This window comes from Mauremys reevesii, linkage group 13 (genome assembly GCF_016161935.1).
Source record: "Mauremys reevesii isolate NIE-2019 linkage group 13, ASM1616193v1, whole genome shotgun sequence".
In the NCBI taxonomy this organism is placed as follows: domain Eukaryota; kingdom Metazoa; phylum Chordata; order Testudines; family Geoemydidae; genus Mauremys; species Mauremys reevesii.
Window position 1 is genome coordinate 48,176,039 of NC_052635.1, and position 26,812 is coordinate 48,202,850.

Genomic DNA, 26,812 nt, shown 5'->3' on the forward strand with positions numbered 1-26,812 from the left:
AAAAAAAAGCTATGCTTTTACCTTTTGGTGGAGGACTACTGGTGTCCTCCATAGAAAGTTTCAGCTGTTGTATGAACTCGCTGCCATACACGCTCCTTTCTTGCCAGATATTAAGCAATCGCTCCAAGGGCTTTTTGCAGCCTTCATCTGCCTCTCTGTTCAAATATTAACCAAAAAAAGTTAAAACTTTGGTTAAACAATATGAGTATGTTTTTTAAAAATGCCATCATACAAATTAGGAGCTGTACCCATCAGAGGAAGATGCAAGCTTGGGGACAGGCTTTCTTGTACTGTCTGGACTACACTGTGCAAAATACTTAGGTAACATTTTCCCCTTAAGCTGGAACCCAGTGTGTAGAAGTACTCGCAGTCTTTCCTGCTGCCCCCACATTGCAGAAGAACTTTTGCAGGGAGGGAAAAAATAGTATCTTTCTGCTGTTGTAGAAAGAACTATGAAAATCCTACAAAGTTACCAGGTTTATAGTTTAAAATGTTCACGTCTAATGATTGTTTCAGTCAATGACATTCTAATTAAAAAGGAAATTGTTTGGGTCATTAGGCGTTCAAATGAGAATTTACTTATTAAAACATCAGCCAAATTAGCAAGACTTCTAAGGAATAAGAAACAGTGCCAAGAGTTGTGTAGTTATCCAGAACACACTGTCATTAGATGCTCTTTAATTCCCCTGTGCACTATAACTGTTTGGTTCAGGGACTAAGCTCGTCTCTAAATACTATAACAATCCCTAACTAGCTATAGACCAGCCTATGACAGGAATAATATGCAGCTGTTCCCCTTCACACCTCCTGTCTCCTCCTCTGGATTATATAAATCACCCTTTCCGACCAGTGAGGAGACCTATCATTTGATAACAGTTGCTATGAGCCAGTAAAGCTCACACAATTTGGAACTACCAGATATATAGATTCTGAGACATGATTTAACTCTATAATCAGATCTCACCTAGTAGCATATTAAAATGATGTCTACACAAAAGACATAAAAAAACTGTACCCTAAAGCCCACTGATGAGATGGTACAGAAGAAGGAAGTTTAAATTAAGTTTTCTATAGGGAATATTCTAGCCAGTAACATGTTTCAGATCTATCTATAACTTTTTAGGTAGGTAACTGAGATCAAGAAATAGATTTTAGTTTAAATATGAAGATAATTTTTAAACTGCACATCTTTTGGAAAAACCAAATATAGCAGCTAATTTGCAGCACAGCAGCAGAAAACAAAAGCAGAATCATAGACTATCAGGGTTGGAAGGGACCTCAGGAGGTCATCTAGTCCAACCCTGTGCTCAAAGCAGGACCAATCCCCAGACAGATTTTTGCCCCAGGTCCCTAAATGGCCCCCTCAAGGATTGAACTCACAACCCTGGGTTTAGCAGGCCAATGCTCAAGCCACTGAGCTATCCCTCCCCCCTAAAGTGGTGTGTGTGTGTGTTCATATTAATAAAGCACTTTGAAATAACACAATTTCAAAGCTCATTATAGGAAAAACTGATCTAGTGGACTGACCAGATAGCTAGTAGTCAGGAAACCTGAGTTCTGTTTCAAACTCTCCCACTAAGGGAAAAGAGTTACTCGTTATGTGACTCTCTCTCCTCTAGAGACAAATTATGTGACTTTCGACAAATCATTTAACCGCTCGGTTTCACCATCTTTAGACCAGAGATAATTTCCAACTTTGTACAGAGCTTTGAGATTTATGGATAAGTGTGAAGTATTTAACCTGCATAGGAGTTACACACAAAAAAACCTCACAAACCAATTGACATTGCACAGAACCAAAATCAGGACCAGCCTCCCATAACTGTACTTCTGTTTCTCAAGAGCAAGGAATAACTGACAATTTCTTAAAGGAAAGGAGTTAGAGTTCAGTTTCTAGTAAAGACAATTTAACCTTCCTGAGCAAACATATTCCTATAACTGAAAAGCACTTGAATTTAAACTTGTGGAATATTTAAACACAAAAGCTATGGAGAACGAAATTGGAGAGGGAATGTGGAATGGATGAATGTTCAAACTTACCTGGCAACATGAGAAAAAGCATCCACAAGAACAGATTCAAACTCCCTTGTGAATTCAGGACCCTTCCTTTTACTGTTCTGGATGACATCGTTCGCCAAATATAGAAATGTAAGCTTCCTACTTGATTTTGCTGGGAAAGAAGAGAAGACAACTTAACTTGCATTCTTTATTTCTCATTTCATGTTTTATTCTGAGGCTACTTGTTATACATTCAAAAAGTGGTCACAGTTTCTCAGCTTAAAATATGGTTGAGTTTCCTGCATCTCAATTTTACCAAAGTAGCGAAAGCAGATAGCTGCTTTTGAATCAACCAGTCTTTGCTTTAGCTAGAATTTGGTTTGTAATTAATTTATAAAACAAAAAGGGAAATAATCTTAATATTACTGTATCTTTCATCTGATGAACTCATAGTGCTGCATAACATTAAACCTTACCACAAGTGCAGGTTAAAATGAAAAGAACTGTTGCAACTTAATGCCAAATTAGTGTGACAATAGACTTATTTTTCATTAATCAAATATATTGAAATAATATTATTTTAGCCTTATACTTAAGCTGTTTAATTACTGAACATCCCTGGATGGAAGAGCTTGAACCTAGGACCTTTTATTTATCAAAATCAATTTTTCTAATCCATGCTACATGGAAATAGCTATTAGCAATGTGTTTCTTCTCAATCCCACAAAAGCTAGCTATTTCCATTCATCACAATTAGTCAATGCCAACAGACCCTACATTCTGAAGAGCAGAATCTGCAGGAGACAAACTCTCTAGTATAATATAGTTTTGCATATATTCAACATGACAATTGAGAATTTACATACACAAGAGTCAGGAAATTCAGCTATGGTTCCCACAGCAAGCCTAACTCAGCTCTTTCAAATACATAGTCTTTTCTATTACCATATATGGCGACACCTAATACCTTATATAAGTGCAGGACTAACAAAATCTTGCCAAGTAAAGGGCATGCAGCTAAACTATCAATTTCTGCAGATTCTAAGCTTTCATGTTTAAAAACTTCCAAATGTGACTCCATACAGCTCCAGCTACCTCAATTGGCAAAAAAAAAACCCTACCATATCTGCAACAAGCAGCAAAAATGAAATTAACAAAATGCTGGTCAGTTTCACACCTATTCATACGAACGGCCAGACCAAAGGTCCATCCAGCCCAGTAACCTGTCTACCAACAGCGGCCAATGCCAGGTGTCCCAGAGGAAGAGAACTTAACAGGTAATGATCAAGTGATCTCTCTCCTGCCACCCATCTCCACCCTCTGACAAACAGAGGCTAGGGACACCATTCCTTACCCATCCTGGCTAATAGCCATTAATGGACTTAACCTCCATGAATGTATCCAGTTCTCTTTTAAACCCTGTTATAGTCCTAGCCTTCACAACCTCCTCAGGCAAGGAGTTCCACAGGTTGACTGTGCGCTGTGTGAAGAAGAACTTCCTTTTATTTGTTTTAAACCTGCTGCCCATTAATTTCATTTGGTGGCCCCTAGTTCTTAGATTATGGGAACAAGTAAGTAACTTTTCCTTATTCACTTTCTCCACACCACTCATGATTTTAATATACCTCTATCATATCCCCCCTTAGTCTCCTCTTTTCCAAGATGAAAAGTCCTAGTCTCTTTAATCTCACCTCATCTGGGACCCATTGCAAACTCCTAATCATTTTAGTTGCCCTTTTCTGAATTTTTTTGTAATGCCAGGATATCTTTTTTGAAATGAGGAGACCCCATCTGTACACAGTATTCAGGATGTGGGCGTACCTTATATAAGGGCAATAATATATTCTCAGTCTTATTCTCTATCCCTTTTTTAATGATTCCTAACATCCCGTTTGCTTTTTTGACTACCGCTGCACACTGCATGGACGTCATCAGAGAACTATCCACAATGACTCCAAGATCTTTTTCCTGATTAGTTGTAGCTAAATTAGCCCCCCATCTTATTGTATGTGTAGTTGGGTTTATTTTTTCCAATGTGCATTACTTTACATTTATCCACATTAAATTTCGTTTGCCATTTTGTTGCCCAATCATTTAGGTTTGAGATCTTTTTGAAGTTCTTCAAAGTCTGCTTTGGTCTTAACTATTTTGAGCAGTTTAGTATTCACAGGGTTGTGAACTGCAAGAGTGAAACTGAGTCTTGTTAACTTCACTTTGATTCTCTTTGAGGAAATTATAAGCATATGGGATTTGTCTACACAGCATTTTGGAACAGGCAAAAGCAAACCTCCCAGATTGGACTGAAACTGGCTAGCAGGGTTTGTGCTAGCTCTCCAAAAATTGCTATATAGAAAGCACTTTGAAGTTACATCTGGGGCTGGAGCTCTGAGTCTGAAGCCTAGGGAGTAGAACAGGCTTCAGAACCTGAGCTCCAACCCCAGATGCAACTTCAAAGTGCTGTCTATACAGCAATTTTTGGAGCATTTGCACAAGTCCCACCAGCACAAGTCTGTGGATCCAGACAGGGAGGCTCATTGCAAAATGCAGTGTAGACATTGGAAAGGTAGACACTGGATGAATTCCCAGGAAAAGAAAGCCCCAAAAAAATGTCTGTGTAAGGCCACCACACACTTCTACCATATAGCAATCCCCAAAGAATAGGTATATTGGAAAAATACTATGAGTTCAAGACAAAACAGCTGATAGACTACTTTGACAATGTTATTTCTGATTTTAAAGAAAATGTATTCATAGGTATTATGATCTGGGTATCTGATTCTGCAAAATGCTGAGGACTTCAACAGATTAAGAGAGCCATCTACATCAATTTTTTTTTCCAGCAAATAAGCCAGTTATTTCTTAACAACAGTTCTGGGCTCTACACATCAAGGAACCAGTATTAATAGTAATCTGTGTGTAGATAGGGACAGACACACACACACACACACACTATATATATATATATATATATATATATATAAAAACACACACACTCTAATGTAGTATACTCCAGAAACATATTTTACAATTATTAAACAAATCAATTTCCCCCCCAGTCATTTATCAGTAATTCCTTTTCCATTTGGCATTCCATTCAAGTTTAATTGAAATGCCTTTTGCAAGTACCAATGAGATATTTGAGTGAATAAAAGGATCTAAGAGCACAAACAAACTAACAGTCACAAGCTCTCTAAAACCTAGAAAAAACTATTCCCACCCAACGCAATACACTGAAGTCAATGGGGTTCCACAGGTATCATTTTAAGACAACAGGACTACACAGGTGTAACTGAGCCTGATGCTCAAAATGGAAACACAGTAAATCCTGCCTTAGAGACAACCTCTGAAGACAGACCACCTGTCACGAGCAACTACTTGCCGAGGTCATGAGAGACAGCACCTCGTACAAGTGACCGCTTTTGCTAACTCCCATGAGTGGTCGCTCTTGGCAGGTTTTACTGGAGCACAGCTGACTCTCAGGGCTTGCCCACATAAAGTTTTTGCACAAAGCTAAGTCAGTCAGTGCAGCCCTCTAGTATGGATGCAGTTACACTGGTTTTAAAGCGTTCACATCAACGATATATATACAAACTTTTAAAATCTAGGTATACTTCATCCCACCTCAGCACGTGCGGAGGGGGGGATGGAGTATATGACTTCTTGAGGTCCCTTACAGCCGCACACGCCTCTGAGTCTACGTGAAAGCGACATCCATACTAGGGGCTTGCCCCAATTTAGTAAGTAAACGAGGTTCTCTAAAGCCCCTTTTCAGGCGGGAAGCGCACGGGAAAGGAAAGAGGGAGCCAGGAGGAATGAGACACGAGCGCCCAGCCAAGGGGCAGCCCGCAGGGAGGAGGGGAAACTCCAGCCCCGCCACCTGCGAGCGCGATGGGGCGGGAGGAGCCGAGCGGCTCCGGAGCAGGACAGAGCCCGGGCGTGCAGGACGCTAGGTACCGAGCCAGGCTGGCCTGGGGCTCCGGCGCGGTGCCCCGTGGGGACCCCCCAGCCTCCCGCCCGGCCCCCGGTACCTTTGCGGAGCTCCCGGTGCCACACGGAGACGATGGGCCCTGCGTGCTTGCGGTGGTGGATGAGCCACAGCGACAGGGTCTGGACGCTCTGCTGGGAGTTGCTCAGCTCCGAGAGCTTCTTCTCCAGGGCCGACTCCGAGAAGGAGGACATGGCGCCGCCCGGCCCGGCCCGGCCCCGGGGCCTGCTCAGCCCGGGGGAGGGGGAGGGGGCGCGGCGGGGCCTCACCAGCAACAAACCGCCACCGCTGCCACAAGATGGCCACCCGACCTCTCACCCCGCCTCGGCGGGTCAAAGGGCCACATGCTACGGGTCGCCAGCGGGGAAGAGAGACCACCCGTGTGTCCAGTTATAGCTCACACATCACACCGGGCCGGAGGCAGGCGCGGGCGCGGGAAAGCGGCGCATGCGCAGTGACTCCAGCTGAGACTTTTCTAACCTTTACCCGGCGCCAGCCGAGGACGCATGCGCTGTATGCCTAACTGAGCCCTATTTCAAAACTCCGGCACGGGCCAGCTCCGCATGCGCACTGCGCTCAACTGAGACTTTTCTGGCTTCTCCTTCCTGCCTAGACAAGCTGGGGAGTTTTTTCACTTTACTCCTGAGTTGGATGGTCGGGGGTTGTTCACGTTACTTCCGGCATGTGCCGCCCACCCCCTATGGTGTGAGTGTGACTGGAACAGGTAGGAGATGGGGGTCTTGGAGGGTCCTCTGCGGCTCTGACGTCAAGCTGGGGCTCCTGGGGCCCCCCCAGCTCCGTGCCAGGGGAAGGGATTCACGGGGGGGCTCCTGGGGGCCCCCCAGCTCCGTGCAGGAGGCAGGGATTCACGGGGGGGGGGGCAGGGGCTCCTGCGGCCCCCCAGCTCCATGCAGGGGGCAGGGATTCACTTGGGGGGGCAGGGACTCCCCCAAGGCAGGACAGTCCTGGGGCTCTTGAATTGCTGGGCTCGGCAGAGGCTTCAGGGCTGCTGTAAGTGCCACAGGGGTCGGGGGAGAGCAGAGGGGGTGGGGGGATTCTTCCATGTTTATTACCCTGCTCAGCATCCTGGAGCTGCCTGGTTGGGTGCCCCCCACCCACCCCTACAAGCTTACAGACAGATGGTGTAAGCAGAGAGATTCAGCCCGAGGCTGTAGTTACCAGGTCGGGCACTTGTGTAGAGACAGCCTGAGGCATGGCCTTCACCTCCTGGGCCATGCACCTGTGAATGTAATGAGTTCCTCAGGAGCATCTGTCAGTGCCACTGAGTGATCCCACCCACTCGGGCTTTTTGGAGGGGTCGGGGTCAGAGGTTTACCTCTCAAGTTCTCATTAGGGAGACAAGGTGGGTGCAGTAATATATTGCACCAACTTCTGTTGGTGAAAAAGACAAGCTGTTAAGCTTACACAGAGCTCTTCTTCTGGTCTGGGGAAGGTACACAGGGCGTCACAGTGAAATACAAGGTGGAACAGATTGTTTTGCATAAGTAGTCAGCACATATTTTAAGGGCTTCTTCAAGGTGAAGTGGCTGGTTGACATAGGGAGTTTGACGGAAGCTGGAGAGGGGTTAGTGGGTTATAAAATGATGTAATAAGCCATAAATCCCATATTTTTATTCAGCCTATTATTTTAAGAGTCTAACAAAGTTACAAATTTAAGCTCCCAGGCTCATCTTTAGAAGGTGTTGCACAGGTTTTCTTTGGGAATGAGGAGTAAGAGATCATATACAGAGCGATCGCTTTACAAAGAGCATTCACCCCTGGGTGATGTGGTAGTGGTATCTTTTACCATTTTCCAGTGTGACTTCATTTGAATGCATAGTGATTGTCTGTTTTCCCCCACATACAGTAGTTGTTGTTGGGGCATTTAGTGCACTGGATGAGGTACACCACATGTTGTGACAGGTATGTGTAGGTCATGAAAGGGGGGTCGTGAGGGGTATTGATCAGTGGAGATAGGTCTACAGGTTTTGTATCAGTTGTTCTGGCAAGGTCTGGTTCTGCTTTGAGATGCTGGGTCTTGATCTATGGGGAGCTTGCTTCTGATGATGAGCTTGGAGAAGTTGGGGGTTGTTTGAAGGCTAGAAGAGACGCGGTCCCCAAGACGTATGGGTTGTAACTGTTTGATGATGCCCTGTATGGGTTCCAGCATGGAACAGCCTACATACTAATGCTCAGACACCAGAGCACACTAATCAATCAGCAGAGTCCTACCACTACCCTATCATGTGCATATCCAGTATATCAACCCACCTTTGTTCTGCACTTTAGCTCAGCAGACTCAAGCTGGGGCCTACAAGCATATGCACTGCCCTATCCCTACAATGCTAGAATATGGCTTTGTTCTAAGAGTTTGCCTTCATGGCCCCTGACAAAAGACCAGATTTTTAAAGGTACTTAAGCAGCTGCAGATAAATACCTAATAGGATTTTAAGAAGTGCCTAGGTCCCTCTGATGCTTTTGAAAATCCCACTAGACTGCTGTCTGCATCTGGAAGTATCTGGGTACCTTTAAAAATCTGTCCTCACAATTACAATCCTATTTGGTTACACTCATGCTTAAAGTGTTTTTGAAAACCAAAGTTAAACACTGCTGTAGATCTGGTTGAGATGGAGCCAAACACTGGAGAAACAGGGCTCAACCCATCCTGCCAGAAACTAAAGAGAAATGTTGAACAAAACAAACATTCACTGTACTTCAGCTAAGAAACTGCCCTCGTCCCCTGGGTCTATAGCTGCTGCGTTATACCTGCTGTGTTAAATAAATCATTAGTGATGATTGGTTTTCCTTCGAGTCAGACCTGACTAACATAGAGTAGACCATTTTCACGCAAACACATTAAGTTATAGATTTCTATAGGTAAAAGTATCTACTCCCCTCCCATCCACCCTTAATTCTAATAATAATAAATAACTCCAAGATCTTATATAATGCTTTTCATCCATAGGTCTCAAAGCACTTCTAGGGTGGAAGCCTAAAGGGCTCCTGTATAATAATCGGAATGCTTATTATACCACTTAGAGAGAAATGAATGGAATTACCTTTTGCTTTGCAATAGATACTGTCACACTTTTCTGAGCACAGTAGGTCTGGCTAATCAGTAAGGAACAGATTGCAATTGTTTTAATGCTGCTTTCATTGAAGCAAGTATTGCTTTTCTTTCCTTCCTGCAGGATGATAACTACAGACACGTAAGAAGAGGGTTGCTGGACAATGGCAGTTTTTGATACCCCACAAGAAGCGTTCGGGATCTTGCGCCCAGTTTGTGTACAGCTAACAAAGGTGCAGACTACTGAGAATGTGGAACGCTTGCAGGCTCAGCTGCAGACAGTCAGTGACTCTGCCCTGCAGGAACTGCAGGAGTATGTCCTTTTCCCATTGAGGTTCACCCTGAAGACCCCAGGACCCAAACGGGAGAGACTTGTCCAGAGTGTGGTGCAGTGCATCACGTCCATTCTTTCAACAACGTGTGTGAAGAAGCAGGACCTCCTTCAGGAGCTTTTTTCTGAGCTCTGCCTGTGTCTATCTTCTCCATCTGGTTTGCAGCCACCAGCTCCGCTATCAGAGGAATTAAAACTGACTGTAATCCAAGCACTCCAGGTCCTGATGCATTCAGCTTATGGGGACATTATCCTCACTTTGTATCAGCCTTCTACCCTTCCTCACTTAGGATTTGCTGTATCTTTGCTTTTGGCCTTGGCAGAACAAGAAAAAGCAAAGCAAATTAAGCTGGCTGCCTTAAAGTGTTTACAGGTCCTAATTCTGCAGTGTGACTGCCAGGAGCATCATAGACTCCTAGACACGGTTGAAACAAGACAATGTGGGAATTTGTTTGCTTCTTTTCTACCTGGGATCTCTACTGCCCTGTCCCGGGTTATTACTGGAGACATCAAACAAGGTCATATGGTCACTGTTTCTGCCATCAGGCTCTTTTATCAAACTGTCTGCTTGGTGATGGCAGATGAACAACTAGCCACAATCACACAGGATGAAGAGAAGCCTTCAGTGGAACAAAGCAGAGTAGCTGAGCTGGTGGTCCATAGAGGACCGGACTGGGTAAAAAGCACTGCAGACAAATTGTCTCTCCTTATCCACAAGATAGTTGAATTTGCTTCTCTTCACCCTCACTGGAAGGTCAGGATGGAATTGGTGGAGCTGGTCCATCACCTTATGTTGAAGTGCAGTCAGTCACTGGTAGAATCAGTTGGTCACCTGTTAAAAGCCTTGGTTGGGCTTGTTAATGATGAAAGCAATGAGGTCCAAAGCAAGTGTCATGAGATTCTCAGGAGCATTGCTGAGCTGAGAACAGTAGCTGAGAACAGGGCTCTTGCTGATATTCTGTCAGAGAATCTGCATTCCCTGGCCACAGCCCTTCCACGTCTGATGAATTCCCAGGATGATCAAGGCAAGTTCTCTACCCTGAGCTTATTACTCGGCTCCCTGAAGTTGCTGGGCCCCAAGGTGAACATTGTGCTCAACTCTGCTGCCCACCTCCAGCGTCTCTCCAAAGCTCTGATGCAAGTTCTGGAGCTGGATGTGGCTGATGTGAAGATTATTGAAGAAAGACGTTGGGGCCCTGAAGACTCTCTAGGTGAGCCCTCGGGTTCCTTGCAGCATGGCAAAGGTCAGAAGAAATACTTCCGGTTCTTCTTTGATGAGCGGATTTTCTTGCTCATTCAGCAGGTTTGCCGGGTACTTGGCTACTACGGAAACCTCTACTTGCTAGTGGATCATTTCATGGGGCTATACAACGAATCTGTGGTGTATCGGAAGCAGGCTGCCATGGTCCTCAATGAGTTGATCACAGGAGCTGCTGGACTGGGGGTTGATGTTCTTCATGAAAGGGAAACTGCAGTGAGCACGGAAGACCTTAAAGGGACCATAACATCCATCCTCGAAGAATATACTGACCAGGCAAACTGGTATCTGACCACCAGCATTGACACTGAGGGAACCAGCGATGAGTTAACTGTGAAACATTCAGGAGTATGTGCTATCCCAAGAGGTGCACACAGCAGTTCTTTGATTTCATCCTCCTCCCCTTCTTCAGACCCAAGCCCAACCATCCGCTCCATGAACAGCAATATCTGGCAGATCTGCATCCAGCTGGAGGGGGTTGGCTGCTTTGCGTATGTGCTGGGGAAAGAGTTCCGCTTGCTTCTAGCATCAGTCCTCTACCCTGTGCTTGAAAAGGCCGGGGACAGTAGTCTGCTCATTAGTCAGACGGCGACTGGAACCATGGTGGATGTCTGCCATGCCTGTGGCTATGACTCCGTGCAAAATCTGATTAATGGTAACTCGGACTATCTGGTGAATGGGATTTCCCTAAACCTGCGTCGGGTGGCACATCAGCCTCACGCCTCGCAGGTCCTGGAGGCCATGCTCAGGCATTCGGATGCCAGCTTGCTCCCACTGGTGGAGGATGTGATCCGAGATGTCCTGTCTGCCCTTGATCAGTTTTATGACGACCGAGCTTCCTCTTTCCTTGGGGTCCTGTCCACATTAGTGGCAGCTTTAGGTATCTAAATAACCTGCCTTTTGAATCATTTTGTCTTACTGTCACTTAAAGAATTTCCCTCTTTAACCCCTTGAGCGCTGATGGAATGTTCCCATAATTCCAGAAAGCACAACCATTACCATACGTTGAGCGTTGGGCTGGTGAGCCAGTGGTGCTGGAACTGTGCTCGGCCCAAAGACATTCCGGACAGATTCAGCACAGAGCTGCAGGATCATGTCCCACATGCCAGCGGGTTTAGTATCGCTGAGAGTAGCTGACCCAGGGAGGGATAGCTGGGGGAATAAAGTTACCCAGGAGCCAGGCATGAGAAGTCCAGTCACCAGTGGCAAGTAGGAAGCCTTTCCTGGCAAGTTTGAGGGAGGAGAAGAACAGGAGGACTAAACCATCAGATTCTGCAATTTGTTTTTGTTTAAATAAAACAAACTTTTCCTGCTCTTGCTGCAGAGAAAATGGGAGCTGTGGAGGCCCACAGTGAAACAGTGTCTGGGGCCTTCCATTGTGGCAGTCACAGGAGGGTCTAGAATCTCAGACCTGGATAACTAGAATATCCAGAGTTACAACACGTAATGCCAGAAAACCAATATTGGGGAGAGAGGCGCCTCCCATGTCACGTTTAGGCCAGTCTCTAATTATGGGGGATCATTGAGACCTTCCTAGGGTGGCATGAGGGGGGGCAGTTTTCCCCCAGGGTTCTTGCCCCTTCCGCTGAAGCAGAGAGACAGGACTCTAAGCTAGACAGACCTCAGAACTGCCAGACTGGCTCAGACCATGTGTACCATCTTTTTGCTTTCTTGCCTGGTCAAAGAAGTGTATTTTCAAATGACTCCTCTGAGTTTCAGTATTTAATCCTCCATTTGGAGAGGCCTGTGTGGTGCTGGAGAATAGTCTGAAGGTCAGTTTTAGAACAGATTTGAGGGTATGTTTCCGTTACACGCTTCCTGCCAAACTTCTCTCGCTGTACTACACCTCTCGTCTTTCAGTTCACATCTGCACTATGGATTTCAACCAAACAGGAGCCCTCCCCACAACCCAGCTGGAGCAGAGGGGGCCACACCATTCTCGACACCCATTGCAGCGAGCATGGAACAGACGGTCCCAAGCTCACTGTCTGTGATGGGTGTTGAAAAAGGCTTGGCGCTCTCTACATAAGCCACAAAACTGTTTTCAGCCCCACTTGAGGGATTGGAAGGACCCAACTGTTGCTATCAAGAGGACATTTTCCTAGTGTAGATGGACTCTTTGGGGTTGCAGCAGCAGAACCTGACACCCTTTTTGGAAGAGGAGGGATAGAGGGTCAGATTTACTTCTTGCATTAACATTCTGTTGAAGCTAATGGGGATTTGCCCTCTATTATGCCAGGGCTGGATTTGAGCCAGTTGCTCTCTGTAGTCCGGTTGTCTGATTGCAAGGACCTAGTTCCAAGACTCACCTCTTTCAGGTAGCTTTTGCGTCTCTGCCTCACACTTTGCAGACAGTCTCTGTCTGTTCACAACGCCCAGGCTGCTGTGGTACATAGCTGACATGGGTTCTCAGTGACATTTCGTGCCTCTCTTCTGCAGTGCAGTGGTTCGTGGTGGGGAAGGGGAAGGAGCACCCACAAGAGCAGAATCTAGAGCAGCAGAGCAGCACTTCATCCCAGAAGCAGGGGGAGGGGTCTGTAATTACCCCCATGGTGCAAGAAGTGGAACAGTTCTTCCTGGACTACATCAAACAGAGGCAGATTGCAGAGGGCAACCTTCCAGCCATGGAGGAGGAGGAAGAGGGTCAGTAATGATTGTGAGCTTGGTAAAGCCACTGATCTCTGGGGGGATGTGGGGGCTCAAAGCCAGGCTGGGACTCAGAATCATGAGTTCTGTGGGCTCAGCTCCATTTTGAATGTAATTAAATCCACAGAGGACGCTGCTGGGACCATACAGTGTATTGTCTGGTGATCTGTGCTCAGTGAGGCCCAGGGAAAACCTGCCACGTAGTTGTAGATCGAATGTTGATCTAGTAGCAGATAACCAGGGGCCAGATTCCAGTGGTCAGAGCCACAAGCCAGTCGTGCCATAGTCGGCAAGTGACTCCAGCCAAGGCCCTTTAGAAACTTTCCAGGAGGGAACATTTGCCTTCTCATTACTCTACCATGCTGGAATTCTGACCTTTAAATACCCAGGTCCTTCATTTTTAATCAAAACCAATTGGAAATAAAGGGGTCTGTGGGGGAGGACAGACTGCAAATGTCAGTCCGATAAAGGAAACTAAATCTTCCTTTCTCCTATAACAAACACACTGCTCCTGCTGCTGGATTTCACAAACAGGCATTTAGCCCCAGAGAGCACAGACTTTGCCATCACAAATGCCCCAGGTCTCCTTTGGGACGCTGGATAAGAGCCTTGCAGTGGGGGTGAGGCACATGCCTATGGCTCCTAGTTCATTCCCACAGCTGCGAACTGTGCCCTGTCTTCCAGAGGTGCAGGCCCCCCCTCCTGAGCCTGAGATGAACGACAGCGGTGCGGAGGGAGAGACTCCATTGCCAGCCCATGCCCAGATAGCAAAGGATGTGATGGAGAGATGTATCCATTTACTGTCCGACAAGAGTCTGCGGGTGCGGCTGAAGGTTAGCAGAGCACATGCACTACACCATACCGACAGGGAGCACCACAGGGCCCAGCCTTGCAGAGGCTCAGGGTGCCCATTATGGGGACTGTTACCTTGTGCTGGGGGGCGGGGAGGGTCACAGGACATGCCAGACATGCCTCGAGGATGAGGCCAGTGCCACCTTGACGTCTCACCGCTGCCGGGGCAGAGGCTCCAAGTGCTGGCAAGCCTTAGCCTAGATAGAGAGAGGGAAAGAGGAGGCTGCCTTGCACCAAGGAGACTGATTCAGCCTCGCCAACAGCTTCGTGTCAGGCATCAGAACCTGATAGCTTGTCCCGTGACAGGTAGAGCCCACCCATTCCTGCCCCCGTGGCTTTCCTCCCCAGGTCAGGGAGAGGCAGAGGTGGATCCCATTGCTTTAGACTTCCATCCTCTGCTCTCCGGAGAGACAGGGGGGACTGTAGCAGCCTGTCAGAGCTGTGCCTTCTCCTTGTGCAGGTCCTGGACGTGCTGGAGTTCTGCGTGATTGTGCTGCATCTTCATGAAAACCATCTGCTTCCCATGGCTCATCGCGCCTGGCCGGCTCTCGTCACCCGGCTGATTAACGACGACCCGCTGGCGGTGCTCAGAGCCTTCAAGGTACGACGATGAATCCTGGCCAACGGCCTTCAAGCTGGAGCACAGAGAGCAAGCCACAGAGCTGGCGCCCTGCCACATGCAGGGCTTGGGGGATGTAGAAACGCTCACTGGACAGAGTGAATTTTAAACACACGGTGCAGAGCAAAGGTGCTTCCCTGCCCAGTGTATCTGCAGGTACACTCTCAGTGCCCTTTGCCCACGAACGAGCTACTGACGCCCTCCCCAGGGGGAAGAGTTTATTAATGATTATTTATTGGGTGCAGTGTGTTTGGCTGTGCAGGAACGGAAAGGAAGACCCATCCTTTTACAGCCTAAGGGGCTGACTGGCAGAGGCACGGTATACCCTCCTGCGAGCTGTGGGTTCTGGCACCCCTGGGGGATCACCCCCGGAGACAAGAGGGTAATTCAACAGGCCCTATTCCTGGAGGGGAGGGGTTTCCTTGGGGCTGAGGCATTTGGGAGGTGGTTTTGCAGTTGCACTTAACCTTTTTATTAACCTGAGCGTTTGCGTTAAAAACTGTTCCCACCCTCATCAGTCCTGCAGCGCATTCTGCCACGTTCCAGCAGCACCCTGCTCCCAGGAAGCCTGGCAATAAAACATCCATTTATGAGGATATCCGCAAGGTCACCAGCTCCCCACGCTGACTTACCTTTCTTCTCCACCCAGGCTGAGGAGGAGTATAAAGCGTTTGCAGTGACAAATGTTAAAATGCCTCCAAAAAACCAACAGAGCCAGCACCCTAGAATTTCAGAGCTGCCCCATGATAAACTCCCCGAGTGTGCCTGGGGTAAAGGAAGAGACAAATCACCGCACAGAACAGATTTCCTTTTCAGATATTCAAGGGAAGATTATAAGCAGCAGGGAGGGCTTTTAAAAAAAAAAAACACATGAAAAATCCTTTGAAAGTGTCCGTTTAAATTACAGAAGAAGATAGAAAATGCTGCAGTGTGGCATAACTGGACCATGCCCAATGCAGGACCCCAGTTCTACAAGCTGAGCCCAGGCCGAGGACCCCAGCACGGATACTTTTCCACCCCATTTTCTAGGGATGAGTTAGCATAAGTTACGTCATCTTCCTGTTCGTAACCCACAAACTAGCCCGTTCTCTGCCTGTGTGCAGTTGCCTTAGCTCCCCTTTGCTTGCTGGCAATGCGGGCTGTTTTCGTGATGATGGCAGTTTGGCATCTTTTATCTGATCTCCGAGGTCCTTGCAGTTTTGAATGAAGCCTCACGACCCACTTTGTGTGCTAAGGCAGTGATCACCCAGCTGCAGATGAGGAAACTGAGGGATGGAGAAGGTTACATGACTTGCCCAAAGTATCAGGGACTCCAGGGGTGGGACCCAGCTCTCCCAGCCCCACATTTGAAGCACAAATCCCTCCTTTCTCCTCGCTCGGTTCTACGCTGGGAATACAGCCAGCAGGTTGCTGTAACAACAACAGGCCGCGGTCCAGGGTTGAACTCCCCTTTCCCCTGCTTGCTGAGGGTGTTGCTGAGTTGTGCGTTCCCACTCTGCCCCTGCGCACCACTGAGCTCCCCTCCCAGTAACCATGGGCTCAGTGGGGTTTCTTTGCTAGGTGCTCTGTACCCTGGCTGAGAAGTGTGGCGATTTCCTGAAGCGACGATTCTCCAAAGACGTCCTGCCCAAGCTGGCCAGTTCCCTTGTCGCCCAGGCTCCAGTCAGTGCCAGAGCCGGACCCGTGTACAGCCATTCTCTTGCCTTCAAGTTACAGCTGGCCGTGCTGCAGGGGCTGGGTTTGCTGTGTGAGAAGCTGGACTTGGGTGAGTACCAGGGGAGGACGAGGTTGGCTGTCTGAGATCTGTGCCCAGCCTTGCCCTCCCGTCTCTGATCTTTGTCCCTCTGCTCAGCAGGCCTCATCCATCACTCTTCACAGCAGCTATGAAAGCCCATGCTCTGTCCCTGTCACATGGGATTTATTTTCTGCCCCTTCTCCAGCTCCACCTATTCCAGTCGTGTCTCAGCATTCACCTCTCCCCATCAGAGCCCAACATGGAGGGGCTGGTGCCCTCGACTCCCTATGAGACAAAGGGGTGAGGAGGGCTCCTAGGACCTGGCGCAGGATCTGACTGCTGACCCTTCTCCCCCCGTGTCAGGCTGTCTGTCTCTGACCTGGCGAGAAGGTGTCACAAGGGGATTAGAACCCCAGAGCCCTGGCAGCCAGGCTGCTCTCTGAACGAACCAAAATGAAGAGCGGGAATCCAGACATCCTTCCCAAACTCAACGGGCCGGTCTCCTTTTGGGACGACTCCATGGAGCACCCTTCTATTCTGGCAGATTTCTGGAGCATGCTGCAGTACACTGGGCGTCCCCTGGCCTTGTGGGGGAGGAGAGGCGAGTTTGCCGGGCTGAGAGCTCCTTTGCTGTCTTGATGCCCTTGATGTTCTCCTCGCTATACAGCAGGGGATGGGTAGGAAGAGCTCTGGCTTAGACTGCGAGAGGTGCAGAAGCCCCGAATCCCATTAGCCGGTGTCAGTTATCTCCTGCCATTCCTTTCTGTCCCATTTCTGCAGGCGAGAGTGACCTGAATAAAGTAGCAGATGCCTGTCTGATGTACCTCAGTGCCAAACAACCTGTGAAACTGCAAGAGGCCGCCCGGAGGTAACGCGACACACACAGGGTGTATTCTGAATGAGGGGAGGGAGTTAGGTGTCCCCTTCTCTTCTCCCCCTGCCCAGCGTATTCACACTGACCATGAGAGGTACCTGCTACCACTGGTGAAATATGAGTCACCACCCAAAGGGGGAAGCTGAAGAGCCAGCCCATCTGCAGTGAGGAATTTCTTTTCTAAGTTTCCCCCCACTTGCAGGGAGGAGAATGTGCCTCATTTGCTTTACCCCAGCCCTGCACAGGGCTGTTCGCACGCTGGGGGTCTGGATTTAGACATTGGAATGTGCTTGTGGAGTGGCTGCTTGTTTACCTGACTTCTCTTACTGGAGGGCTGCACTTTTCCTTGCTTTTGTCGGCCAAGCTGATTGCACATGCCAGGGGCTCCTTGCATCCGTCCATTCCCCCACAAGCTCCTTCCCCATCTTCGGGGGCTCCTGTCCCCCAGTGCCCCTGTGAGCTGTCTAGTGGCTCAGATGCACATATACCAACATCTACAAAATGTTCACAGATGTTATACTTCAGGATAGACCAGATCCTGCCCTCCGGTGAGTCACAAGCTTGTTGCTGCAGTGAAAAATCACTGCTGCTCTATTGTGCCACCTGGAGAGCAGACAAAAGATCAGTCAATGAGATCTGCCCAGCTACAGAATACACAGGGTGAATAAGAACAGGGGTTCATTTTTCTGCCAGAGGAAAGGGCCAGAGGCTTCTCCCCCACAGGGTTAGCCTGGGTCTCACACAACAGGCAGAAAGCAGCTGGCATTGTGAGAGCGTAGGGTGGAATATTCCTAAAAGGGAAAAAAACTCGCAGGCACCTTTCCCCTGAGCACAGGGCTCCTGGAGAGCAGGCAGAACATGAAAAGCTTTCGTGCAGTTGGCCAGCATCTCTGCCAGAGAGGAAAGCTGTGCAGATTTAAGCTCTCGCAGGAACTGCAGCCTTCCCCTCTTAATCTGTACTGGGGAGCTGGGGGGGTATTTTTTACCTTGGCGGCTGTTGTCCTTTTCAGCAGGCTCCAGTCCCTGTCTCCAATTGTGGGCCCAATCCCCTGAGCTAGCGGGAGCCACTTTCCTCTCTGTACGCGGCGCTGGGGTGGAGAGCTTAGCTCCAGGTTTGAGCAGCACGTTTGGCGCTTTAAACCCTTGAATCGTTCCGCTGTGGAATAAAACAGGGGTATGTTGAATTAGGGACCTAAGCTGTGATCAGGTCATTGGAGCCTGCTGTACGGCCTGCACAGAGGGGGTGGAATTAAGGGCACGTATAGCCTTTAACTCCAGCAGTGCCTGACTTGGCCTTTGGGTTCCCCTCGTACTGAAGCTAAAGGTACCCAGGAGCGGCACTGTCCGGTCTGGCCTGCCCCCCCAAGGGGCTCCATCATTCCGTACAGCTTTATTGGACAAGGCAAGGCCCGCAGCGGACGGCCAGCTCCCTGAGCGCCCACCTAGCTCTGGAGGTTAGCGTCATGCCCGGGCATGTGAAGATTTGATCTGTGAACATCTCAGCCCTTGAAGGTTTCATGAGTCTCGTTCAATGCACAAACCTTGGCAGGCTTTTTATAAGGAAATGTAGTTCAGTCGGGTGTAGCACTGCCTCCCCTGCTTGGGGACGCGGCGTTCACAGCTACCTGTACCACTAGCCGTAGAAACCTGTTTTCAAAGAGGCATAACCTGGGTAACTCAAAACCGGTTTCCCCCAGAACAACGGGAGGCACTGTTCCCTCGGCAGAAAGGCTCAGCCAGACTTCAGCTTCCTGTCCCCAGACGTTTCAGCACTAGAGCCCTTTTAAAATTACAAATAGAGATATATATTTGTAAGTAACGAGGAAAGTATTGTCCTTTATTCCCGAGTGCTTGAAAATAGCCCCAGCAGCCGTCCAGCTCAGCCTTTCACAGCAGATCCCTTCACGTTTAGGCAGGGAGCAAGTCTGAAAATTACCAGCTGATTGGATCAAAAATTCAAAATGTTACAGTGCCGTTGAAAAGCAGGGTTATAACTAGATCGCCCAGGCAGCCGTAGCCCTGGCGTGCTGACTAGAACCAGCTGGGGCAGTGGCACGTTACAGCTCCAAGTATAACTACTGATTGGGTTACTGGATTCTTACTTGTGATTTATGACCTGCCAAGACCGAGGGTTGGATTTATAGTATCACAGGGTTACGAGGGACTGCAGGAGTCCTGGTGCCATCAGGTGCAATGCCACCGACGTCCTGCATGCCAGCTGGGAGTGCTTCCACCCACCCAAGAGGAGTCGGTGGGGTGGGAGAGGGAAGGGTTAAGTGGAGCCATGGCCAAGCTGCTGCAGCTGCACAAAGCAAGTGCAGGACTATCCATCAGGAACATCACCCTGCCATAGGGAGGCTGTTTGATCCTATGGTGGGAGCTGGTAGTGAACTAGTGGGATAAAGTGAGTTTGGTGACTGTGTTTTCGCACAGTGCCCAGCAGGCAGAAATAGCATCTGGAAAAAAGTGAGTCGCAGCACGGCTGAGCGGGGGATACGGGCCAGCCAACAGTATGACGCGGTGGCTGTCAGCTGGTGACTGCCCAGGCAGGGGTTATTGTCCCTGTAATACCCATGGGGACAGAGGAGGGGAAGGCTGGGGGAAGCTGGATCCACCTTGGCCTGCTCCCACTGTGGGTAAGGTGGCAGGAGACCCCTGGAAGGCCTCCTTTCCCTGTTCCTTCTTCGGTAGGGCCCTTGCGGCTGGGCAGGGCTCTTTTTAATTGGACATTCAACAGAGGCAAGCAAGGAGCCACAGAGGAGTCCTCTGCTTTGCCAGCCTTGATCACATTGGCCCTGGTGCTTGGCAGGGCTCAGCTCAGCACATGGGGAAAGGCAAAGCAGCAGACTAGCCTAGCTCTGCTCTGCACCAACACCAGAAATTGTTCAGTGCCACTGGAACAAGCAGAAGCTATTTCTGGCCCTTTTCGCTCCCCAAGTTGATTACTGAGCAGTAAAGCCCCTCCCTCGCCTGGGTTTGATGGCTGTAGTTTATTGGACACATATTGACAGCTGTCAATCGCAGGCTGGGCTGAAGTGCAGTAAAACAGCCACCTGCGCCAGGCACAATTCAATACAATCACATTTAAGTTTACAAAAAATCCAACCCCCTGGATTAACCTCAGGATTCTTTGCCATGGAAACAGAGGCTGTTTCTAAGCAACCTAAGAGTAAATTTTAAAATGTAAAAGTCAAGTTGTTATTTAAGCTGCACAGCACTCCAGGTTATCCGGAGATAATCACTGGCCTTGGGCCATTATGGGCACACAGGGAGCTGAGTGCCTCCAGTCCTCTGGGAACCAGATAACGGTCTTGAGAGTTGCTCTCTCTAGAGCTGCTGATTGGGAAGTGGGGAGGCGAGAGGCACGTCTTTGTTGTGAACATAAGAGGTAAGAGGTGTGTGCGCGGGGGGCGGAAAAGCTGACACTGGCTGGGTAATATTCCAGATAGCAGCTTCTGTGCTAGTCCCTGTTACCCGCTGTATTACTGCTCCATCCTGTCAGCACAGGCCGTGCGTAACGGGGCTGTTTGGATACAGCTTCAGCCCATCGGTAAGCTAAGGGCAAGGCCCAATGGACCCGGCAGTGCACCCCAGGGATTGGTGGACTCTAGTCACTGATGGGCCTGGCTAGGGCCGCACGTAGAGAGGAGAGACGGCTGAATCCCATCAGAGAGCAGAGACTGCTCAAGCGTCTGCCCTAGAAAGCTGCTGCATCCTTACTATCTAACTCTTGGCTGTGTGATTTGTCCAGAAGGCTAGTGCCAGCTTCTGCCCTTGCCCTAGTGTAAAGCAGGAGCAATTTAGTTTAAGCCAGTGGGGTTGCACCAATCTAAAGCTGGGGTGACTGAGATCAGCACCAGGTGGCCAGTATCTGGCTGTCCCCAATGCGTTTTCCCAGAGCACCATGCACTGGTGCTGACACAGTTGGTCCCAGACCATCTGCAGTTTGGAAGTCAAGGTCACGTTGCATTCTGGAAGTACCACGCTGAGGTGAGGGAGCGGTGTTGGGTGTTCAGTGTAGGAATAGTGATGTTATAGCTTTTGGAGTCCCCGATGGGTTATAAGTTAATGATGCAGATCGATTCTTTGGCCGTTTGTAGGGTAACGGGGGGTTATGCAGCAACAAGAGGATTACTTTGAAGTCTTCCTAGCATCTCCAGCTTATTCCTACACTTGTTCTAGGTACCCAGGAAACCCCTACCCCTTCAGAGCACAGGAGGTGTCAGAAAATGGAGCTTTTCCCAAGCACTTTTGTCTAATTGCATAGGAAGTGCGCTGACTTCAGGCATAAAAGCCTCTCTGATAGACGTGGGGCTCATGTTTGTGTGAATCACTTAGCAGAGGATCTTTGGTTTGCATTTCAGATGAGAGGAACAGTGACTACTGCTTCACAATGAAACAGAAACCTACTTACCTCTCTCTGTGCTCTCTCCCAATTTCATTCTCCATTCCAATTATCACAGATACTGCTCTCCTCCCACACAACCCAGCTTCTTTCTGCACCTTCCCACGGCGAGGTGGAAATGATGAATTTGGGCATGCCAGTCTTTTCCTTGGCTATATCGTAAATACACGATGCTCCCCCGCAAAACAGCTATGTTAAATCCAGCTCAGGCTAGGAAGGTTTTACGCTGTGTTTATTTTTTATTTAATATTTATCTAGGGCAGGGATGGGCAAACTTTGGCCCAAGGGCCACATTGGGGTTGCAAAACTGTATGGAGGGTTGGGTAGGGAAGGCTGTGCCTCCCCAAACAGCCTGGCCCCCACCCCCATCTGACCCCTCCCACTCCCCACTCCCTGACCCATCCAATCCCCCCTGCTCCTTGTCCCCTGACCACCCCCTTTTGGGACACCCCCTGCCCTTAACTGCCCCCCAGGGACCCCACCCCCTTTCCAACCTCCCTGCTCCCAATACCCTGACCCCCTATCCACACCCCCAACCCTGAAAGGTCTCCCAGGATTCTCATGCCTATCCAATCCCCCCCTTTTCCCATCCCCTAACCCCTATCCACACCTCCATCCCCTGACAGGCCCCACGGGACTCCCACACTTAACCAACCCCTCCCCCCCGAACCTCCACCCCATCCAATGCCCCCGCTCTCTGCCCCCTGGGATCCCCCACCCCTTATCCAATCCTCCAGCCCACTTACCAGGCCACTCAGAGCAGCATGTCTGGCAGCCGCGCTGCCCTGGCTGGAGCCAGACACACTGCCATGCCACACAGAGCGCTGCAAGGGATGGGGAGCAGCAGGGGAGGGGCCGGGGGCTAGCCTCCCCGGTCGGGAGATCAAGGGCTGGGCAGGACAGGCCCACGGACCATAGTTTGCCCACCTCTGATCTAGTGTGTGCACAGGGTGCTTCACAGAAAGCAAAGACGAGAGTCCCTAAAGAGCTTATGATCAAAGGCCCTGATCCTGCAGTCAGATCCTCACGGGAGGAGGGGGCCATGTCTGCAGCTCTCATTACAGGATCAGAGCCTAAGGGCTGAGGGCCAGATTTTTAAGGTATTGGAGGGGCCTAAGGAAGCATGTAGTCACCTAGTGTGATTTTCAGAAGTGTCTAACTCCCTTTGGTTTCAATGGGAATTGGGCACAGAGGCACTTTGGAAATTCCCCATTAGGTGTCTCTCTGCATCTTTAGGCACTAAAACCTTGGCCTTAATCCCTCAACTGCCATGGACTCTCCTAGGAATAGATCATGCTCAGCCCCTCGCAGGAGGGGGGGCCTTAGACAATGATGCCTACGTGGCATGTCAATTCCTGTTTCCCTTAGCCTAGCCTTTGGCCCAGGTATGGAGATTAGTGCCAATTAAACCCAATCTGCCTCCCAGGCATCAAAATCCTGACACAAACCAAGTCAAACCCAAGGTGTTTGACAGCAGGAGAATTAACAGAAGAAATAAATAAATACAAGGACTCATGCAAATTAACCCTTAGCCTCTTCACGCCCCAGCAGCTCCTGCTCTCCACCAAGATCACGCTCAGCATCTCCTTCCCATGTCAGAGGCTCTGACATTGAACCCACAAGAAATTCTCCTGCAAGGTTCCCACACCAAACTTAACTCCCCCGCCTCCCCTTTCATATTAAAAATCAAGATGGAAGCCAGGCACACAGCAGCAAGAGCCATACAAAAAATTGCCACTTTTCTATAAAACGAAGTTTGTTACCTTTTCTGCCCCATGAAATGTGGGAGGTAGCTGGAAAAATTCAGAGGCAGCCAGCAAGGTCTCTGCCTTGGGGGAGAATGTTTGTAGCAAATAGTGTTCAGCTCCTAGAACCCAACCCAGCCCAGCAGTCAGACCTGGCCTCTAGGGCAGACTCTGCAGCTCTCCCTTCCCAAGCAGCCATCTTGTTACCTTGCTCCTAAGCACCTGTGCAAGGGGAGGGGGCAGCTGAACTGGGGTTAACCCCTTGCTGTCCAGGGACCAGGTAATACCTTTGCACCTTATCTCACATTTATTTGTTGGTAGAGACCAGGTCCGGGACGTACCAAACACATAAGCCATGTCCAGGATTCTAGACTAAACTCAGCAGCGTTTCTGCCCCATCTGGGTGGGCTTATTTCTAAAGTCTCTCTCCAGGAGCAGCAAGAAATTAGCACATTTCCTCTTGGAAACTCAAAGTGCTGTTTGGCTTAATCCACGGTGCCCTCTGTGTTACCATGTGCTACTTGTATCAGTTCAGCAACCTCCCTCCACTGGTGCCTGCTTACACCGGGGCTGGGATTGGCCTTCCCATGGGGGCAGGTGCTCAGCTGGTGTAAGTGGCCATCACTCCATTGACTTCAATTGAACTGCAACAATTCACGCCAGCCGAGTTAGCACCTCCCCTTGTAATGCTGGGAGCTCTCCGGCCCCGAGACCCATTAATCACCGACCGCTTGTTCGTTAATATTGTTTTGCTGAGAATAGTGACTAGGTTTCCCGCCACTTGCCAATAAACATGAAACTGTTGACCTCTGTTTCTGTCGGGCTTAGCAGCCATCTTATGGCCCTGCTTATTGCTGACCCCTCCTCTGACGCTGCTTTCCTTTCTTCCCATGTCCCCCCTGAAGCGTTTTCCTCCATTTGATGGGTGTGGACCCTGATGCCACCTGGCTCTTTCTGAACAAGATCTGCTGCCCCCTCCCGTATGAGCCCCCCCATCCAAGCCTCCAGCCGGTGAAGCTAGGCGGGATGGGGAGGCAACGGACCGAATTCACCGACAACGTGCTGGACCTGCTGGGTGAGCTGCAGCGACAGGAGACAGCAGCGTTTCAAGCTGGGCCCCAAGAGTCACCTGAGCCACAACCCCCCTCGCTGACCGAGGCACTGGGCTAGCAGCTGGGGGAAGCGAGAAACGGCTGGTGTAATGCAATGCTGTCTAGGAACGTCCCATCGCCTCAGACTGACTCGCGGCGGAGGAAGATGAGAGCTGCTCCTGGACTGAGACCCGGCTCCCTGAGGGCAGAGTTTACAAAGGCATTTGAGGGCGAGTTAGGTGTAGCACACGGCCGGGCCTGCACTCCCCTGCACACGTGGGGCTGAAGGGGCACGTGCATCTCAGGCTCTTTTGTTGCTAAAAAAGGAGATTGTCAAGATGCTCCCGTCCCTATTATCAAACCGCTGGGCTGCTGCCTGGGGTCCCTGGCAGAACGCCCCTGCCAGTGCTGCCCCAAGCCAAGAATGCAGCTGCATCACCCCCCTGCTTCCCTCCCCCACCTCCCCCCACCGTACACTCACATCCCCTTCTTCACTGATTATAAACGATGGCCTGAAAACCTGAATTGAAATTTCTTCCCCTCGCTGACCATAACTTCTCCAGTATGGCAGAAACTCTCTTCGGGGTTAGAACTCTGTCTCGAGCAGTGCTTCGTATTAAAGAAACAATGTAAACAAAAACCATGTTTCAAAGGAAATCCCTCCCCTGCACGTCCGATAGGAGCGGAGATGATCAAACCAGCAGGGATTTAGCAACGTTGGGGCAGTTGATATTCTGCAGTTCACTCACTTTGGGCAATAAAACGAGACTGGCAGGTTTTACTTCCCAGATCTCTTCCTAGATTTTTCAGGGCAGAAGGGACCATTCTGAGCCTTTTGTCCTGTGGTTTTCAACCTGTGGGCTGCAGAACCCTGGGGGCCACAGACTAGGTCTAAGATTTCCAGAGGGCTCCACATCTCCAGTCGAAATTGTTTTTGAGTCCACAAATGTAAAAAGGTTTAAAACCACTGATCTAATCTGGCCTGCATCGCAGGCCAGAGAACATCACCCAGTAATTTCTGCATCAAGCCCATAACTTGTGGTTGAGCTAGAGCAGATGTGTTAGAAAAATAGCCAGTCTCAACTTAACGACGGCAAGTGTTTAAGGATCCCCCACGGCCCTAGGTGAGTTGTTCTGATGGTTAATCACCCTGCCCTTTAAAACACTGGGGGATATTTCTAGTCTCAATTTGTCTAGGGCCAGCTTCCAGCCTTGAATGTTGTTAGGCCGTTTTTTGCTAAATAGCCATCGCCTAGTAGCAGTCTCTTCTCCAAGTAGGCTACGTGTAGACTGATCAAGTCACTATTTAGCCTTCCCTTGGATAAACTAAAGTGAGCATCTTAAGGCGCTCACCATAAGGCCTGTTTTCAGACCTCAAATCATTCTTGTAATTCTTTTGTGCATCCTGTTAAATATTTCAGCACCCTAAGTCTATGGGTCCTGGGTAGGCTCTTTGTAGTTCAAGTATAGCATAGTGGCACTCACTATTTTATGGCACCTGGAAGTGCTGTTTATGCACCGAGGGTTGTACTATTTCTGCACTGCATCACCAAGTGTTGTTTTGTTTGTTTGCATGGGTATTGCCTGTAGGCAGCAGCTAGACTGCAGAAATGATTCTTATTCAGAAAGACTCAGACCTTTCAAAGAAAAAAATTGAACATTACTGATGATACAAACTGCATCACAGCTGACACTGAGCATTCAGTAACAGCATGCGGATTCCCTGCAAGCACTGAACTACATCCCACATTCTGTTACCATGAGAGGAGGAGATGGAGGAGAGAAGTAAGATTCAGAGAAGCAAAAAGAGATGATGTTTAAGCAGGGAAAGAAACATGGCTAAGGCCTTGTTACGTTTCCCCTTGGGCCTACACTACTGCACTAGCCCAGTGGTGCAGTGTTTAGGTTCACAGCATTGCAGGCAGATGTTAAAATCAGAGGAAAGACCCTGTTGCATTAATGAAAACTGAACCAAACCTTTTGGGTTCATGTTGGGTTTTGTTCACTATTTTTTCTTAAACCTAAATTTGGCAGCTAGAGTAGTGAGTGGCAATTAACCCAGTGATATGGCTGAATATCACTCGCAGGCAGGTTTTAACCTCATTTTTTTGCTGATGATCTTGCTTGGGGTCTGGCTTCAAACATCAAAACTACACCCAGCATTAGCTGGTTTTTCTGCACCATTAATTTGTTAGGAAATAAAATA

The 26,812-nt window shown here is 49.0% G+C and overlaps 2 protein-coding genes across 10 annotated transcripts in view; one reads left to right on the forward strand and one right to left on the reverse strand.

Moving 5' to 3' along the window:
* The window catches only part of RPRD1B (regulation of nuclear pre-mRNA domain containing 1B), a 44,965-nt gene extending 38,512 nt beyond the window's left edge, over positions 1–6,453 (reverse strand). Inside the window, exons 1-3 of one of the 4 annotated variants that reach the window (XM_039497839.1) lie at positions 6,027–6,453; positions 2,041–2,170; positions 22–155 (exon numbers count right to left, since the gene is read on the reverse strand). In XM_039497839.1, coding sequence (XP_039353773.1) covers positions 22–155; positions 2,041–2,170; positions 6,027–6,177 — 415 coding nt within the window. In that variant the 5' untranslated portion in view covers positions 6,178–6,453. The remainder of the gene's footprint in view (positions 1–21; positions 156–2,040; positions 2,171–6,026) is intronic. The other 3 variants (XM_039497838.1, XM_039497840.1, XM_039497842.1) reach the window with 3 other exon arrangements.
* Positions 6,394–26,812, forward strand: TTI1 (TELO2 interacting protein 1). Of its 6 annotated transcripts, XR_005587695.1 has the most exons (9): positions 6,395–6,707; positions 9,175–11,519; positions 13,079–13,282; positions 13,970–14,118; positions 14,598–14,738; positions 16,317–16,521; positions 17,272–17,359; positions 21,829–21,988; positions 24,421–24,505. XR_005587695.1 is itself a non-coding variant. In XM_039497835.1 (8 exons), exons 2-8 carry the CDS (start codon positions 9,215–9,217, stop codon positions 24,683–24,685), a joined length of 3,132 nt encoding a protein of 1,043 aa, XP_039353769.1. In that variant the 5' UTR covers positions 6,395–6,707; positions 9,175–9,214; the 3' UTR covers positions 24,686–26,812. The 6 variants fall into 6 exon arrangements, 5 of the variants coding, with proteins under 5 accessions (XP_039353768.1, XP_039353769.1, XP_039353771.1 ...); XM_039497835.1 differs by lacking the exon at positions 21,829–21,988 and having other exon boundaries at positions 9,175–11,294; positions 24,421–26,812; XM_039497836.1 differs by lacking the exon at positions 24,421–24,505 and having other exon boundaries at positions 6,396–6,707; positions 21,730–21,845.